General features: G+C 40.4%; 1 protein-coding gene across 11 annotated transcripts in view; it reads left to right on the top strand.

The window, feature by feature from the left end:
• The window catches only part of ABL2 (ABL proto-oncogene 2, non-receptor tyrosine kinase), a 106,241-nt gene extending 87,506 nt beyond the window's left edge, over window positions 1-18,735 (top strand). For 5 of the 11 annotated variants that reach the window (XM_074222133.1, XM_074222138.1, XM_074222137.1 and 2 more), the window contains 3 exons: window positions 1,209-1,298; window positions 4,325-4,498; window positions 5,095-18,735. In XM_074222133.1, coding sequence (XP_074078234.1) covers window positions 1,209-1,298; window positions 4,325-4,498; window positions 5,095-6,851 — 2,021 coding nt within the window. In that variant the 3' untranslated portion in view covers window positions 6,852-18,735. The other 6 variants (XM_074222139.1, XM_074222140.1, XM_074222142.1 and 3 more) reach the window with 5 other exon arrangements.
• The last annotated feature ends 495 nt before the right edge of the window (window positions 18,736-19,230 follow it).

Genomic DNA, 19,230 nt, shown 5'->3' with positions numbered 1-19,230 from the left:
TGTGTTTTCCATATCAATAAGCATTCAACCTTTACAGTTTTACTCAATATTGATCTATTGAGTCTTTTTTTTCAAATTTGGAAGATACAGGAATTCTTCCTGTAATATTCTGGCTCCACTTAAAGACTACCAGTGAAGGGCCACTCATTAAACTTTTTAAACCTAATTACTAGTATGTTTTTCTTTATATCAAACCTAGATGGGGCAGCTAGGTGGCGCAGTGGATAAAGTACCAGCCCTGGAGTCAGGAGTACCTGGGTTCAAATCCGGTCTCAGACACTTAATTACCTAGCTGTGTGGCCTTGGGCAAGCCACTTAACCCCATTTGCCTTGCAAAAACCTAAAAAAAAAAAAACAAAAAAAAAACCTAGAACTACAATTCTCCAACTTATACATTTGTTTCCAGTTCTGCCATCTGAGCCCAAACAAAACAACTTTACTCTTCCACCTGACAGCCATTCAAATGCCTAAAGACATTTGTCATGTCTACCTGAGTCATCTCTTGAAGTGGTGATGTTAATATGGCTTGATCCTATGTTTCCTCACCATCCCAGTTAATTGTCTTCTAAACCCCAACTTGTCGATGGCGTTCATAAGCTGTGGGCAGAAATTATAGTGGCAGGGCAAAATATAGCGAAACTGTTAATTTCTTCATACTGTACATGATTTGTCTTTTTTTATACAACCTCAGATGATATTAGTTTTGCAGAATATTTCATGTTACAACAACTCAGTAAATTCAAATCTACTAAAACCTACATACCATTTTCCTATGAACTGTTACCTAGCCAAATTTCCCCTGCCTTATACATGTGTCATTGGTTCTTCAAATCTCATGTTCAAGGGTTCTTAATCTGAGAGACTTTGAACACCACCTCCCTTGGAATCTAGATAGATTTAAGGGGGAGGGTCTGTAAACTTGAATAGGAAAAAAAATACAACTTTATTTTTACAAACCTCTAACTGAAATTTAGCATTTCTTTTCATTAAGATTTTTAAAAACTTATTCTGATGGGCAAGTCACTTAACCCCATCTGCTTTGAAAAAAAAACCCTAAAAAAAAAACTTATTCTGAGAAGGATCAATAAGCTTTGCCAAACTGCCAGAAGGGTCCACGATGCACAAAAGATTAAAAACCCCTGCTGTAGTTGATTTATTTTGTCATTGCAGGAAATATTAAACCTTTTACCCCATTTCTTGTGATATAGGCTGGAAGTGGAGTCCTTCTGACAGACCATCTTTTGCTGAGACACATCAAGCTTTTGAAACTATGTTTCATGACTCCAGCATATCTGAAGGTGAGGAATCTGGTGACACTTTAGAAGAAATGAATCTTTGTAGTCTTGGATTACCACTTTTGCCACTCTATTATTGCTGATGGTTTTTATTTGTTTAGGGAGGAGAAAAAGGACTCCTTTATGTGTCTTAGATCTCTAATACCAAAATATAAGTTTTACTTAGAAATTAATTTAGTAATTTCTTGGGAGAATCAATCAGTTTGATAATTCACTTAAATTTAGCAAGATGTAAGGTACCAGAACAAGAAGAAAAAAGGATGCATTTAAAATTTTTTAATCACCTACAACCCCAGAGGCAGAAGTGATTCATAAAGTAATCAGGATTTAGCCCACACTTAAAAGGTTTTATTAATCTGATAGTCATTGGTATATACAACAGAAAAAATCTTCCAAAAAAAGCAACTAATGGAAAATAATGAAAGCAAAATTGAATTTTGCCTATTCCCCTTAACTCCAATGATAAGAAAGAGAAAAGTACTATCAACAAAAATACCTAAAAAGTACCTTCATTCTATAGACTCCCATCTAGAATTTGGAGGCATAATTGATCTTTGGGCCTCGATTGCTCCGTGTGTTACTTGAGCTTCCATTTCCTTTTGAGCCAGTTTTAGAGCCCTGGATAGCTTTAGAGTCTAAACTGAAGATCTGAAACATGAATCAACTTCTACATCATACTGTATCTTCAGTAAATACTTTTAACTTATTTGGAAGGTATTTTTCCCTTTCATCTGATTTTAGTTTAGTGTTTTTCTTATAGCTATTAAGACCACTATCTCCCTTTCAGACAAAAACTTCCAGAACAAAGAATTGCTTGCTTTTATAAAGCAAATTAACTTTGAAATTACTAGTTTTGGGGCAGCTAGGTGGCACAGTGGATAGAGCACTGGCCCTGGAGTCAGGAGGACCTGAGTTCAAATTCCGTCTCAGACACTTAATAATTACCTACCTGTGTAACCTTGGACAAATCACTTAACCACATTGCCTTGCAAGAAGACCCAAAAAGCAAACAAATTACTAGTTTTAAACTTTATACATTTATTTCAAGATCTAAAATTTATAAAATTCAATTTAATATAATACATTGGAATCTTTTAAGTCCTATTAATGTAGTATGTAGATAATTGGCACCAAGATTGTGTTGAAGGAACACAAACTTTGGCAGGTCCATCCAAACTGCAAAAGCTTCAAGAATAATTCAAGCCACAGATTGTGTATATTTTCTGAGGACTAGTCTAGTTAAATTCAGACAGCCTCTCAACCATGGATAAGTGTCTAAGGCCAGACTTGAATCCCCAAGTCTTCCTGACATTATCCACTCTGCCACCAGTTGCTTTATGCATTCTAGGCATATTTTGCAATGGTAGAAAGATAACCTTTTGAAATATTAAAATTTACTTCTGGGAGTGGCTAGGTTGCACAGTGGATAAAGCACCAGCCTTGGAGTCAGGAGTACCTGAGTTCAAATCCGACCTCAGACACTTAATAATTACCTAGCTGTGTGGCCTTGGGCAAGCCACTTAATCCCATTGCCTTGCAAAAAACACAAACAAAAAAATTACGTCTGAAAATTTTGTTAATCTCTGTGAGTTGCTATATTTATTTTGACTGTTTTTCTAATTTCCTCTTGTTTGTAGCAATTACTTTTTAGAAAAGCAATCTGATGCACAAATAAAGTTACTAAACATTTAATCCATGTGCTTTGACCCAGAGATTCTGCTACAAGGCATATACCCCAAGGAGGTTATTAATTTTTTGTGGAAGTAAATTGGAAACAAAGTATGTGTCCACTGATTGAGGAAGAGATAAACACATCGTGAAATATGAACACGATGTGAGATTGGTATCACTGTGCTAGAAGAAAGAATGGACAAGATTGCTGAGAAGCATGAAGAGAGAAATCAGCAGACCTAGCTAAGAAAATCATCATCAAGATGTCAAAAGAAAGCATCACCACAAAACTTTAAAAAAATGAGTGTTTGCCAAATTAGAAAGCCACTTTTCAGCTCCCTAAGAAGAGATCTGAGGAGATACCCCTGTCAGAACTTGACTTCTTTGCAGAAGTGAGAAGTCCATAGATGGGGAACATTGCATATAACATCAGGTTTTTTCTTTTTCTTTCAATAAGAAAGAATTATTAATAATTCAATAAAATAATTAAATGAGATGGCTTTCTAGGAGGGGGGAAGAAAAGCATTCAAGGGGAAATTTAAAGATGCTGTAAAAATATCAATAAAAATTTGTCCAAAGAAAATTCTCTTGAGGTAATTTTAAAAGTAACAAACATTTAAAAATTCATAAATTACAAAAATAATTTCAAAATTTCAGTTTATTGAACTCTTCCGGACTACTTTGTTGCCCATTATGATGCTGCTTCAGTGCTTTTAACTGTATTCAACAAAAGCAAAGTTTTATCTTATAAAGTATATTACTAATTGCCTTTTTTCTATTAATAGATCAACTGTAGCTGACTAATTGAGGGGGCAGACAGTTTTTTAAGAACCTAATTTATTTCATTTATATAAAATAGAACAGATTGTGTCCATCTTTTTTTAGTGTACAGGTGTAGTGTAATAAATTAGTTGTGGGGGGTGGCTAAGTGCTGCAATCTAAGTGAATTACTTTGAGATTTAGCTAAAAGACAAACAAGTTTGAGTTTTCTCTGAGCTCCATGTCTGTGCAAGAGTAGAGGCCACAAATGTAGAATCCAGAATTTACCACTCTTTCATCTCTTAACTAATTCCAGTTTCCATTTTCAGTTAGTTTCTCTCCCTCTCTCTTCTTCCCTTTATCTCTTCTCTTTTCTTGTCCTCTCCTCTCCTTTCCCATCCTTTTCCCTTCCTCTTCCTCTTCTTGACATTTTAAAAAGCATATTTAGTCATCATTCCTCCTTATAACTCAGCCTACTTGATTTTAAGTAGATATTCAGCTGTCTTGTTTTGGGGCTACTTCTCTACCGTACTCTTGCCTTTTCCCACTTAGAACATGGTTCATCTTGGTCCGTCCTCTACCCTTGTGTCTTCTCACAGAGGTAGCTGAGGAGCTTGGGAGAACAGCTTCCTCTTCATCCATTGTACCATACCTGCCTCGATTACCCTTACTTCCTTCCAAGACCAGGACCCTGAAGAAACAGGCAGAGAACAAAGAGAATATAGATGGGACCCAAGACTCTACAGAGCCCTCTGCCTCTAGCTCAGCACCAGGTATGGGATGGATGCAGACAGAATCCAGAAGAGACTGAGGAGTGGTGGGGCAGAGTACTTTTCTTTATGTCCCTGGGTTGCAGGGGTCTACACTGGTCAAGGATGGTGGCAGTAGAGTAGACCTTCGTCCTGTCCCACACAAGCAACTGTCTCCAACTTGGTCTATGTAACCATGTTATTCTTTTTTTTTATTTTTGTTTTTTTTTTAACCACATTATTTTTTATCTCAAATAGCAAATGCCTTGGTAATTCTGGGAAAAGAGTTCCATCAAACCCAACCAGTGGTGCTAAATTCAGTTGTGGTTTTTTTATGCTATATACATATACATATACATATACATATACATATACATATACATATACATATACATATACATATACATATGAATGAAAGAATGATGATGTTAGAAAAGTAGCCTTTCCCTGCCCCCCACTTTTAGAACTCCTTTCTCCCTTCACATTGCTGGAAATTCAAATATACTATTTTAATAGCCTTCATTCTGCAGAGAACCCTAGGAACATCTTTGTGTTAACATCTCATTGAATGTGGTTGTAGATTTAGCTCTTGATTGTTTTTATTTGACCATTTTCTTCAGGGTTTATCAGAAGCACACAGGCTCCCAGTGGGTCCCCAGCACTGCCTCGCAAACAGAGAGACAAGTCACCTAGTAGCCTCTTGGAAGATGCCAAAGAGACAACTTTTACTAGGGACAGAAAGGGAGGCTTCTTCAGCTCCTTTATGAAGAAGAGAAATGCTCCAACTCCTCCCAAACGCAGCAGCTCCTTTCGTGAAATGGAAAATCAGCCTCACAAGAAATATGAGCTCACGGGTAACTTCTCATCTGTTGCTTCCCTGCAGCACACTGATGGGTTTTCTTTGCTCCAACAAGAGGTGAATCTGGTTCCCCCCAAGTGCTCGGGGGGGAGCTTTGCCCAGAGAAACTTTTATAGTGAGGATGGCGGTGATGATGGCAGTGGTGATGGCGGCGGTGGTGGTGGTGGTGGAGGAGGAGGAGCAGGGGGGAGTGGTAGTACTGGTGGTGGGTGGTCAGGTATCACTGGCTTCTTTACACCACGTTTAATCAAAAAGACATTGGGCTTGCGCGCAGGTAAGCCCACTGCTGGGGACGAAGCTTCCAAGCCTTTTCCAAGGTCAAACTCTACATCTTCCATGTCCTCAGGGCTTCCAGAGCAGGATAGGATGTCAATGACCCTTCCCAGGAACTGCCAGAGGTCCAAAATCCAACTGGAAAGGACAGTGTCCACCTCTTCTCAGCCAGAGGAGAGCACGGGTAGGTCAAGTGACCTGATTCCCAAAAAGTTAGAGGAAGGCACTGCCCTGTCCAGGGACAGACCAAAAGCCAAACTTTTACCCAGAGGCACTGCAGCTGTTCCTCTCCGAACCCCTTCTGGGGAGGTGGCTGTGACAGAGAAAGACTCAGCAGGGTCAGGGGCCACTGCCATCTCTAAGAGTAAAGAGAAGAATGGGGCAGCCCGGCTCGGGATGGCAGGACTCCCAGAAGATGGAGAAAGGCCCGGGCGGTCATCTCCGGCCAAGGCTGCATCAGTACTTCCAACCACTCATAACCACAAAGTGCCAGTTCTCATTTCTCCCACTCTGAAGCATGCTCCGGCTGATGTCCAGCTCATTGGCACAGACTCTCAGGGGAATAAATTCAAGCTCCTATCTGAGCATCAGGTCCCATCCTCTGCAGATAAGGACCGACCTCGACGGGTCAAACCAAAGTGTGCTCCGCCGCCACCCCCAGTGATGAGGCTTTTACAGCACCCGCCCTCGTGCCCAGACCTCCCAGAGGAGCAAAACACCCCCGCAGGAGGGCAGCCTGGACCAGATGTGCACGAAGGTGGAAAAAAGGCAGCCACGGTGGCAGCACCTGCCACTGCAAAAGCTGGGAGGCCGGTGATGCCTCCACCCCAAGTGCCTCTGTCCACGTGTTCCACCTCACCTGCAAAGATGGCCAATGGCACTGCAGGTGCCAAAGTGGCCCTGAGGAAGACCAAGCAGGCTGCGGAGAAAATCTCAGCAGACAAGATCAGCAAAGAAGCCCTGCTCGAATGTGCCGACCTGCTGTCCAGTGCCATTACGGAGCCCATGCCCAATAGCCAGTTGGTGGACACTGGGCACCAGCTGCTGGACTATTGCTCAGGCTATGTGGACTGCATCCCACAGACTCGCAACAAGTTTGCTTTCCGGGAAGCTGTGAGCAAACTGGAACTCAGCCTGCAGGAGCTGCAGGTGTCCTCAGCAGCCGCCAGCCTGCCCGGAACAAATCCTGTCCTTAATAACTTATTGTCGTGCGTCCAAGAAATCAGTGATGTGGTTCAGAGGTAGCTACTGCCGACCTGGCTGGAAGAAGCGCTTGCTGGTGGTGGGGAGGGGGAAAGGGACTCGTTTTTCCTGTGTTCTTGCTTTCAAGAAATGAAAGACTTGATACTTGAGTGAGTTCATGTGAAGTACCTCAGATCACTGAGTCCTCACGTTTACAGATTCATCTCAGAAGTTACAAACACACACCAAGTTCAGGTTGGGGAAGAGGGTGAGGTGGGCATGCTAGGCAGAGTTTAGAAGCTGGAGGGGTGGCTTGGTCAGAACAGCCCTCATTGGAAAATCAGGTGATGGATGTGTGCTGCACCAGAGAGAGAAGTCAGAGCCACTCCTCCTGGTCTTGGGGGGCTTGTTCCTCTTGGGCACGGTCTCATCTCAGTAACAGGGCGGGAGCTTCCTCCATAGACCCTCAGCCTGGGAGTGGTTGTGAGGCTCCCATTCTCTGCACTGGTCAAAGGGTCTTGGCCTCTCCAGGTTGTAGGGAAGAAGACCCCAAGTTGGTGGATCATTCTGGCACTGACCTAAGGGACCAGCAGTTGGGAGATCCCTGAGAGGGCTGTCATTCACAGCTGTTGGAGGTGGCCACTAGTTTCGTTTCCACAGTGTCATTGCTGCTGTCTCAAACTGCAAAACAGTCTTAGAACCTTGGCCTTTTCTGAGTTCTCCATCTATTGCCCCATTATGTTTCTATTATTTCTGAATGAGCTCTGCTGGATCTCTTTGGCTGGCAGGTGCAGATTTTCCTGGGTTGTTGGGCTAACTGGCATTCAAATGTTTCAGAACTGCCACACCCTGCTGGTCATTGTCAGCAAACTGGGGGACATTTTTACCAGACAGTGGTTTCCTCCAGGTCTATCCCAGGCCAATTGTCCTCTCCTTTCTCTGCTAGTATTCCGAATATTAACACAATAACTGGGTGTGTCAGTCTTCAGGCTGCAAGCCTCCATAGAGCCTTCTCTCTGCTACAAGTATGATCGTGATAGACACACATATTCTTTCTCTCTCGCTCTCTCTCACAGACACACACACACACACACACACACTCACTCACTCACTCACTCACTCATCTTTGTCTCAGGTGGATAGGGTACCTGAGATGCTGTTTGGTTTCTTAATGTACTATTGGGGAGGGATCATGGTCAGGAGTTAGATACATGTTTTTCATGAAAACTGGCTGTGGTAATAATAGCTACAGTTCATTTAGTTCTTTGAAGTTTTACCAAAGGGCTTATATCTCCCTCTCTAAAGCTCATCTTAGAACATCAGATAATTTTGGAAATCATGGTTGAGTTCTGATTCTTCCCCCCCGCCCCAACTTTCCATTAGATTGTCTTTCAGAGGGGATTCAACTATCGCTGCCTCTCAGGATCAGTGATCCAGCTTGGGGAGTGGAGGGTGTCTTCCCATCCATGAATTTTGACTTTTGGGGGACCTTGTAGATTGATAAGCCCCTCGGGGATCCAGTCAATATCCCCAGAGCCAGTTGCCACACATGCTGCTATAGCATCTGCCTCTCATGTTTGTCCTGATGGATGGAGCTGTTTGTTTGTTAGAATCAGATTGAAAATGTTCGTCTTACCATGGCATTTTACCCCACTGAGGCATTCAGAACTTCAGGGAATAGTTCTTTCCAGGAAAATATTTAGACCCAGGGAATTTTGGTTGGAGTTAGAACTTCAAATTCTGCCCTAGAACAGAATACATTTTCCTTTTCTTCTCAGATCTAAGTAGGAACATTAATTAGGATTCAACAAATATGAATCAGAGGAATGAGATGTTCCTAATCCTGTAAAAACAGAAGACCAATACCTTTCTGCTACACATTCTGTTCAAACCTGTTAGAATCCCATTAGGAACGGAACACCCATTTTGCAACTTAGTTCCCTTCAACAGAACATCACCTTAACTATAAGATTGGAATCAAATGTTCGATACTACGGTTTCTTTCCATTACTGATTAGCCATCACAGGCTTATTTTTTATCTTTCAAATGAAGATAATATTTTCTAGGAATTATTTAAGTTGTATAGCTATCCTTTGAATTTCTCTGTTAAAAATGCTTTCTTAGATGGTTTTTCTTTCTTTTCATGCTTCAGTGCCAACTTAATAAAATTTAGAGCTGTGCTGAGCCCTATGGACAGTGCTAGAGCTGTACAAGTCTGTAATGTTTCAGGTAGAGGTTTCAGTCTTTGACCAGGGAAAGGAAAGTGATGTTTTTAATTAGAAGAAAAGCAAACTGGGTTATTGAATCACCATCATAAAGAGGTAAAGAAAACTTGAGAGGAAGAAGAAATGCATTTTAGTTTTTCTTTCAACTATTTCTGTAATGTTTTTCTTCTCAAAACCTACCAGCATAGCATATGCAATATGTAGCCAAGTTTATCTAACTCTTGTTCCTTGGGGGATCCATACAGACATAGTAAAGAACAAAACTCATGAGGGTTGCTTTATTCCTTTAGGAAAGGGAAACAAGAATGTTTGTTTCCTGAGTTAAGCTTTTTTTTTCCCCTAACACTGGAGTCATTTAAGTTCTTTCTTACTAATTCAGTGGTCTTCCTTGAACAGTGATGATTTGTGGTAAATAGAGAAAGATTAACTCTGGTCTGTTTATGCACTCCAATACAGAACTCTACTTGCTTTTGCCCATACCCTATGATTTTAAAAACAACAGGCCCACAGTTGTATTTGGGAGTACTGAAGTATTACAAGTCATGAAGGTCTTCCTTAAGTTATTGCTAAACTTTAACCAAGATCAAATTTTTTTCTTTTTTGAGAAGAAAAGTTAAAACTCTAGGAAGTGATTATGCCACTTTTCAAAATTTTTCTTGAGCAGGGGTATGAAGTTAGGGCAGAGTAATTGTTCCTTTAAAGGATGTTCTTCAGAAGTATCTTCTTTCATGAAAGTGCTCAAAACAACACTTAGAGAAAGATGCACTTTCCTCTTTAAGAGTCCTGGATTTCCCACTGATGGCTAATCACTCACTTCACCCCAGGCTAGCCTGTCCACCCTCCTCCCAGGGGAACTCTGGGGAACCCAGCCATGCACTTTCAGGTCTCTAGTCAGACACTGTCAATGTGTTCTACAATTAGAACTTAGTTGTTTTTTTTAGGGTTGTTTTTTTTTTCCCCAAAGCAGAGTAATTTTGGATTCAGAATTATAGAAGATGGTTCCTGGAGAGTTATAAGAGCCAATGACTAAAACTGTAGTTTGATTTCTTCATCTAGTAAGGAGAAGGCAAGGGGGGAAAAACACAACTAATAAATGGCACTGAAACTGTTTAGTGGTCAGTTATGTTTTGTTTTTAATTAATCCTATAAACTGCCTCTGCTTTAATTCATTTATGTATGGGCTTACATATAATATGGATATTTTGAATATGATTCCTGAATTGTATCTCCCATCAGAAGCAACATTGATTTGTCCACTACAGCTTACCTAACTTTATACAGTAGACATTTTCATTAAAGGCAAAATCAAAACTTGTTTACTTTATTCTGTTTTCCCACTAACTTCCATTATAATTTTCAGAGATGTGTGCTTATGGGAGGGGAAAAACACTATTCTAGGATTGACCCCGAAATAGGCCACTCTTCTCTATCTACCCCAGCAGCCTTAGGGGAGGGAGGGGAAATCATGGCTCATATAAAACCTGTATGTGGACTACAATTAGACTCCTAGTACCATGGACAACTTAAATCTCATTGGTCTTCCAGAAGAATTGACAACAGCTTCCCCATTGGCCTAAACTCACATTAATGGAGTTCATGCCAGTTGTACCTATTTACTGTGTAAGTAGCAACTGGAAGTAATATTTCTCCCTTCTCATTCAACCCTGTCCTGATTCCCTTGCCTTACTACTCTCCCTCCCTTCCCTCTTTATCCAGGGCCAAAAAAGATGACTCGGGGTAGATGATGTAACAGGACTATCCCCAGTGTGTCTTAGCCAAAGAGTTTACTTTTTTGTCCCAAACCTCTGGCTCCATGGAGCTTAATAGTAGAGAGTAGAAAAGGAAAAGGAAGGGAGTCAGGTGACCTGTTTCCCCAGCTTTGCAACTGGCTTAAGGATTTACTTATGAATTGAATCAGAGAAAGAAGCTGTCAGTAGGAAGGGGAGAAGAGAGTGACCATCTGTGGGACTTCCCATGGTTATTTTCTATTTCGTTTAAGGCTCACATTTTTGTACAACAAAATCTTACTTGCTTTTAGTTTTGGGGAAAAAACAAAATAAGGTTCTCTCAAATAGGATGGTGATTTTTAGTAGGGCAATTTAAAATAATTATTTTAATGTATGCTTATATACTTAGCTTTTTTAAAAATTTACCTTTGGGGGTATGACATGCCAGTATGGTAATCAGATTCACATTTAATCCTATTCACTTTAAGGAACATTCTGCCTTTTTTGGTAAGGCACATTCCATATATATTTAAGTTAATTATAGACATTTAGAGCTGGAATGATCTTAGAGATCATCTCATTCAACTCCCTCTCATTTTTCAGATGTAGATACTGAGAAAAACAGTTGTTTTCATTACCATCTCATCCCAGGTCTCCAAATTTCTCATCCATTGCTTTCTCCCCACATGCACTTGGATGCCTTACATAAAATTTTGCAATAATAATAATAATTCCCATTTATATAGCGCTTTGAGGTTTATGAAGCGCTTTTCCTCATAACTGTGAGGTAGGTAGAGCACATTATAATTCCCCTTTTACAGTTGTGGAAGCTGAGGTTCTCAACTCATGTGCTTCTAGTTGCTCCCAGATGTCCTGACCAGGTTGAATGCTCTTATACTATGCAAGAAAGGTGATTCAAATAAATAGTCCATATGATCTATAGGAATATTATCACATACTACCAAAGTTCATTTTATTGGGAATTCTTATTGACTAAGTGGGATTCAAAGGTTTAAATAGTCACATTGTTTAAATTATTGCCCTAAATGTTTTGCAGACCTCATTAATATTAATATTCAGGTTCAAAAGTCATGCTTCCACTCCCTTGCTCACCCCCAATAGAGCTCAGGCATTGTAATCAAATAGTTTTCATGTTGATAGTAAAGTTGTGCTCTCTTTGCATATGAGTGGGGAATCTGGAAAATGTCCTTATTAATCACTTCTTCATTAATTGAATAAGTTTGAAACCCGATCAGTGAATTTTTGCTATATGAGATTGGCTTTAACACCAGCTGTAAACTGAGCTGTCCAATTTTAAAAAGCTTGGGGCTAACTCTTCTACTTACAAAAGCAACAGTTCCTGTTTTCCTGTTGCTCTGGACCTTGTCTTAAAGAAATTTGGTACCTTCATTCTTGAACAGTTACCTACATAAACCTAGATTGCTTAACAGTGTTTAAGTGTGGTCATATTAAGTCCCTTTAAGACTATTTCCTGCATAATTTTTGTATCTAAGAAGGCTCATTCTCTATTGAGGCAGGGAGAGCGTGTATCCTCTGGAGTACGTCACCCCCAAACAAATTGTTGAGAAATATTTCTTGAGGAGTTTCTTCCTGCTATTCTGAATAGTTTACAAATTCGTCATGTATCAGCTGTCATTTTTTTTTGACACTAAAAAAAGTTTTTAAATGTTCAAATGGACCATGTAGCCACAGCAATAAATGTTAGAGTTTGTGGAGGGCAGCACATGCCCTTTTTAAAGGACCTGGGTTCTCTTTGGATTGATCTGCTTGCTGGTCAGTTCTTCTTGGAGAGCTGCATGGAAAGATTTTGTTTTGTCTTGAAGTTCAGGAAGAATATTTTATCTTTTGTTCAAGAATAGCATGAAGTTGTCTAACATGAATCTACATCCTGATCCCCTTCTTTAGTTATTTCTAGGAGGGTTTTCACATCTAACCATCAGATGGATTTCTAGAAGACCACTCAGCGATCTTCTACAACTTGCTCTTCCATTTCTACCATCTGAAGGACATCTTCATGAAAAGTGAATAACTGGAGAAATCTCCTCTTCCAGGGCTCTTTTTTCCCCTAAGTTCTTGTTGTTGAAGCCTCCTTTTCTCATGTTTTGTTTTTTTCTTGCAATCTCTACTTCCTTTACACAGTTGGGTTTTCTCCATGCATTCTGTTGTGTAGAAAACTGTTCAGGAAACTTAATAGTCTGTGACCACAAAGAACCAACCTCCCCATTGCCTCTTGCAGGGGTGTCATTCTTAATAAGGACTAGAGTCCTGTGCTTCTTTACAATTTTGTTTTCTTTGGCTGAAGAGATAGGAGGTGGAGGTGTTTCTGGGCTAGGTTCAGTTTCTTCATCAGGTGTTAGATTAGAGTTAAGTGAAAAGATGCTCTCCAAGTCAATCTCTTTGCCTTTTGTATCATTTTCTCTCCATTCAGTAGTTGCATTTTCATTGTCTTCATTTAAAGATGTTACCATAACTTGATGTATATATGACCATTAGGCTCGTCTCAGTCCCTCCCTGCCTGACCCAGCTCCTTCACTAGTTGGACTGTTGTAGTGCACACCCTTCCACGTGCTGAGGTCCCCACTTCCTTCTCCTGAGTCCAAAAGTTGATTCTAGACATGCGCCATATTTCCTCCAGCTGTCACACAGTTCTTTGCTCCTTTTGATCCTAAAACACCTAAAAATAAATTCTAGTGGCCATAATTTTGAGTCATAACTGTATGTCCTGAAATCTGTAGTTAAGAACCTATAGATTTCTACCTCCCTTCCATTTTTATTAATTCATCAATGGACCTCCAAGTAACTAATTATGGAACTAGCTCAGAATGAGTTGATTTAAGGTCATTTGTTCTTTGGATTTTATGTGCTAGACTTCTGAATACAAAGGTAAGGTAAAAGATACAGCACCAAGATAAAAGGTTGCTTTCCGTACATCATAGCATAGGGTGTCCTTTAGTAAATGTTGGGTTTTTTAATGAGCCGTACATTGTTGGGAAACATTCCCAACAATTTCTAGGATTACAGCTGAGCAAGCTACATACTGTTATATAATCAGAAGAAATGCCTAGGCCATTGAAAGATGAGGATACCATGGAAAATGTTTGTTTTCACTTGCAAATGAGAAGTAGAAATTCTGGAGAAGAGAGCCCACATCCTTCTGAAAACCAGACTGTGTTAACTAGTATTAGTTTGGGTAGTGAAGTCCCAGTTTCATTGGGTGGACCTACAGTTAAAGAGGAGTTGTGATCTGGATCTGAAATCTTTTCCACTTGACTGTTCTCTGGGGCTCACTTTACAGCAAACAAGGAAAGGGGCTCCAGTTTTTAAATGTGCAGACGTAAAACAGCACAAGGTTTTCCATTCCATGCTTTCATGAAGCCATTCTCTGGAGCCACAGCTACTGGTCTTGTACTGTTAGAGCCCAAATCACCTCAACTTGGCCATTCCTTCAATGCACTCTCTCTCTCTCTCTTCTTGTATGGGAATGCCTGGAACCTTGTACTACTGGGATAAGTCTTAACCCTCTCCTGTTCTTCCTCCCCAGAGCCTCCACCAAGGGTTTCTCTAATCCAGGGTAGTTCAGAAAAGTCTTCTTTGTGAATCCTGGGGCTGGAGGAGATTTCCCTGATAGTATGAATGGGCTTTGATGCTTCGTAACACTCAAAAGTATGCACTCCATTGGACTGGCATGCCAGTTTGACATTTGTTTCACACCAGTCTGTCTATTCCCAGGGGGTTTTTCTTGGGTGAAAGTGAAAGATAGTTAATAAAGATCATCCTGATCTATAATAATACAATGTGAAGGGGGCAGAAGTTAAGGGGAGGACGAGACAGGAGACAAGAATTTATGCTCCTCCAAAGGAGAGGAGGGCTACATCAGGTCATACTAAAATTAGGTTGGTGACATGTCTAAAACATTTGCGCCAAAGCAAGTCCTTGAGAATGGGCTTTCTGTTGTGTTGAATCTCATAGGAAAAATTCTGGCCACCAACTTGGTTTTTGCACTATCATTGAGCCTGTGCTATAGAGCTTTTCACGTTGGCAGGGTGTTCTCTTCACACCCGTGTGTTGGTTGGGGCAGAGGCCTATATTACAACTCCCTTCCCTCACCAGTATGCTAGTTTCTTTATACTTGTATTCACTTGTATATTTGAAATTGTTCAAAACTTCTGCTATAAGATGCATGTCCTTAAAAGAAAGCCTCCATGACAGTCAGAACATCTCAGTTAATTAGGCCAAAAGGGACTGATCCATCCTTGATGATTTTCAAAACCTGTAAGATCTCAATCCTGTTTTGAGTCCCTCTGTACAGGAGCTTGTTGGGAGTGTTTTCTTGGACACCCCTGGCTTTGGAACTAAGTAATAATCCTGTTGTGCGCCCTCTTTCAGAAGAACACCTTTATCTTGCATCACGCACCGTGTTGTTTCATTCCAAACGTGAGCCTATAAAAGTCAGTATAGGAAATTAAGCTGTGCCACACAGATTTTGAGGTCTCTGAGTTCACTGATTTTTTAAATAGTTCTTTTAGGAAGAGCAAAAGAGGTAAGCTTCTTAGAGCTGTCTTGATTTTTTTTTTTTAAAAAAAGAGTAAGGTACTGTTATGTAAATTCTATAAATCTGCTAAATTCTCCTTTGTACTTGATCCTTCAGTGTGCTATACATAGATCATGTAAATACATACGTAAACTCTGGTATCTGGTGTGATTGGGGTATTCTGGTCATAGTGTCTATATTTCTAATACATTATTAGAATTTTCAGAAATATCTAAATCAAGCAGATAACAGATTACACTGATAATAATTTAATTGTTGATGATTCAGAAGGCACTTCAGGTACTTGCCCTTGAATCATAGATAGCAGTGCCTCAAGGTCGTCATTATAAACACTACTTATCCTTGTACTGTAGATGCACCGAAGTAGCAGTCAACACATTTCTGGTTAATAGAATGCAAGTTGTCACAGAGTCCTGTTGGGTCATCACAGTCTATTGGTCAGTACTCCAAAAAAGATGCTAATAGACTGTCTGGATTACCTTGAGAAATGCGGATTTTTCAGCAGCTGGAACGAGGCGTGGGAAGCATTGATTTAAAAATGATGTTTTTATTTTTTAACGAAGCATCTACTGAAAACCTTGTTTCACATCATCCAGGGGCTGGTATTTGTCTTTTGTCATTGCTGTACATGTGAAGAGAGTAAGGAGGTGACATAAGATTTACGGTATTCCCTGTGTTGTGTAAATGAGGGAACTAAGTTTATATAAGTTTAAGGAAGGACCAGAGTTCAGGCAGCTAATAAGCCAATTTCTCTTTTGTGAACACAATCAGAGCAGATACCGTCCTGCAGTTGTACCAGCCTAGCATTTGCCACGACAACCAACCCAGCCAGATGACCGTGCTTTGAGCATGAGGTCGGAAACCTCCTGTCTCTTGTTGTGAATCCTACACTTTCTCTCCTTCTAAAGTCTGATTCTTTACCCTTGCTTGATAATGGAGAAAGCCCTGAATTAACTGATGCCCACTGGATAAAAAATAGAAGGTAGTGCATCCCATGGGGAGTGGGGGGGTTCTGTATAACACTTGGGTTTGGGTTTTTTTTTTCAGTTTATAAAATGAAATATTTATACCAAAGGTCACACTTCCCAGCTGTATGTGTTGTGCACAAAGAGCAATGATTCAGATCATTTCAGCACAGTTTATATTGCTAGTGAATACAATGGAGAAAATATTGGAATAAACTGAAAACACGTTAATCACAGATTACACTACCAGTGTTGTCAATTGTTTATTTTTTAATTGTTATTGTAATATATTTTGTTTTTCTAATTTAATTCTCTCACTCTGTTGTCTGACTGTGAACTGCTAACAGTGTTAAACTTGATGTAAATAAATGAGGCCCTTGGAATGGGTCTTCTTTCTGCCTGTTGTTCCACAAGGTTTTGCCAATTTGCATTTTGTTTTAAATAAAGGTTGCAATATTTTATTGGCAAAATGTTTTCTGTGCCATTTCCATGGAAACTGACACACAAATAGGATGAAGAGGTCTGTATAATCTAGGTATAACTATAAAGCATTGTGACTTTTTTTAAAATAGTACACAAATCACACATTTTGCTGAATGTCTTCAGTGTTGGGAATTATTCATCCTTGGAGGGTAGATCTTTTTTTTCCTGAAGTTTTTGGGACACAAATCTGGTCAATACAGTGAGGTCATCAAACCAGGTAAATGGAGAGATAATTTTAACAAGGCTAATTTTGTTGGGCTGGGGGAGAGTGATGACCCTGACTCAGGTGATTACAAAAATGAAAACTTCAGAAATTCCTTGTATGATGGCACAGGTGTGTGATGCATATTTATTGGAATATGATTGCTTAAGTCATTTCAAGATAGAGTAACCTTGAAGGTGAATCTATGCACACACCTAATTATAGATCTGGTCTACAATTACCTGATTTGAATTGAGCAGTAAGCTTCTAAAACTCAGTCTTATGCCTAAGAAAATTACTAGCTATCTTAGTCTTGATGCCTAAATTAACAGCATTAAGTGCAGACTTTACCCAGTTTTGGTCAGGGTCACTTCAACATCCAAAGTCTCTGCATTAGAGTTAAGTGTGGGGGCAGAGTCAAGATGGCAGCTTGAAGGCAGCATTTCCCAGGAACTCCTTCCCCCCAAAAACTCCAAAAGCCATCAAATTATGACTCCAGCCAAAATTTAGAGGGGCAGAACCCACAGAAATACTGAGTGATATATTTTCCCAGTCCAAGATAACTTTAGAATTTCCTTGGGAAAGGTGTGTTTTATCAGGACCGGGAGTTGGAAAGAGCCCTGGTCACAGTGCAGCCTGGTTACAGCTTGAAGGGGTGGTGAGAGAATTCTGCTACACCAGAATGTGGAGTGAGGAGCACTGGCCACAGAACCACAGGGAGAAACCAGCCTGCACCTCCAGAGCACAGCCCACAGGTGGTAAGGGGGTCAGGCAAGACTGCAGAAAGCTCTCTGCTCTCCCTGGGGTAGGACTTTGGGGCAGGACTCTGCTGTTTGCCCACCCTCAGATCCAGGTTGCAGTTTGGGCCTCCATACTAAGTAACCAAGCAGGATCCCTCCTCACAGCCCCAGGGCAGAGAGCAGTCCTGTGGTCATCTACATATCAAAGCATGGGCTAGAGAGCATAAGACCTTGGAGGAATAAAGGTCCCAGTAGGGTGTCCCCCCCCCCCCAAAAAAAAAACCCAAAGCCTTGGAAGTGCTGTAAATTAGTCTTGGACTGAGGAAATGAGTAAACAACAGAGAAAGAAGAATCTGACCTTAGAGAATTACTTCAGTCCTATGGAAGATCAAAACACATACTCAGATGATGACAAAATCAAAGCTTTTGTATCCAAAACCTCCTAGAGAAATAGAAAATGGGCTCAGACTGTGAGCTTAAAAAAGCAGTTAAGGGAGGTGGAGGAAAAATGAGTGATGCAGAAAACTCATGAAAACCAAATCAACAGCTTGGTGAAAGATAGACAAAAAAATGCTGAATATGTTAAAAACCAGTTTAGGCCTAATGGAAGACACAAAACAAAAGGCAAATGAGCAGAAGAATGCCTTAAAAAAGCAGAATTGGCCAGCTGGAAAAGGAGATAAAAAAGTTCTCTGAAGAAAATAACTCAGTCAAATGCAGAATGGAACTAAAGGAAGCTGATGACTTTGCAGGAAATCAGGAAGAAATAAAACTTCCAAAAAAGCCAAAAATTAGAGTTAAGTGTGTCATTTTGTTATATAGTTTTCAGCAGGTCCTATGGAAATTATCTAGTATTTCAGATAAGGAAACTGAGGGCCATAGAAGTAAGTGACTTGCAAGGCATTTAGTGAGCATCTTTTCTGTACTAGGTATATGGTTTTGGTGCCAGGGCCAAAAAACCAAAATGAGAAGTCAGCCTCCACGAAGTTGACATTCTAATGGAAGCAGCACAGATTTGGGGAGGAAGGCAGGGGTAGGGGGTTTGGGTCTAAAGAATCCAGTGAGCAGTGATGGAGCTAGAAGCCATCAGCTATCAGGGACCTGGCAGCAACTGTGCTGATGGCTGTTCTCTGAGCAAGAGGTGAAAAGCTGGTGGGGGGAGGCACAGGATGGCAGGCTATTCATAGTGATTGATATACCTGCAAGATGATGCCAGTATCTTGTATTTCATATCTAATGATCACTCCCCATTTTTTTTTGAGAGGCAGTCTAGTGTAGTAGATTGAGTCAGGAGAGCCCTGGGTTCAAATTTTGCTTCTGATCATGTGCATATCACTTAAACTCTGTTACTTGATCTTATCCTTACTTTGTTTTGGGAACCAAATGAGCTCATGACTGTAAAGCCCATTGTCCATTATATCAACAGAGCAGCAGTGGTTTCTGGAAAAAGAAACAGGATTTCCACAGTGGCTTCAGGTAGTCAAGGAGTGGGCCCCACCGTAGGCTTCATGGCAGAATTGGCCTTG

This window comes from Macrotis lagotis, chromosome 2 (genome assembly GCF_037893015.1).
Source record: "Macrotis lagotis isolate mMagLag1 chromosome 2, bilby.v1.9.chrom.fasta, whole genome shotgun sequence".
In the NCBI taxonomy this organism is placed as follows: domain Eukaryota; kingdom Metazoa; phylum Chordata; class Mammalia; order Peramelemorphia; family Peramelidae; genus Macrotis; species Macrotis lagotis.
This window is presented reverse-complemented; position numbering and strand designations above follow the sequence as displayed.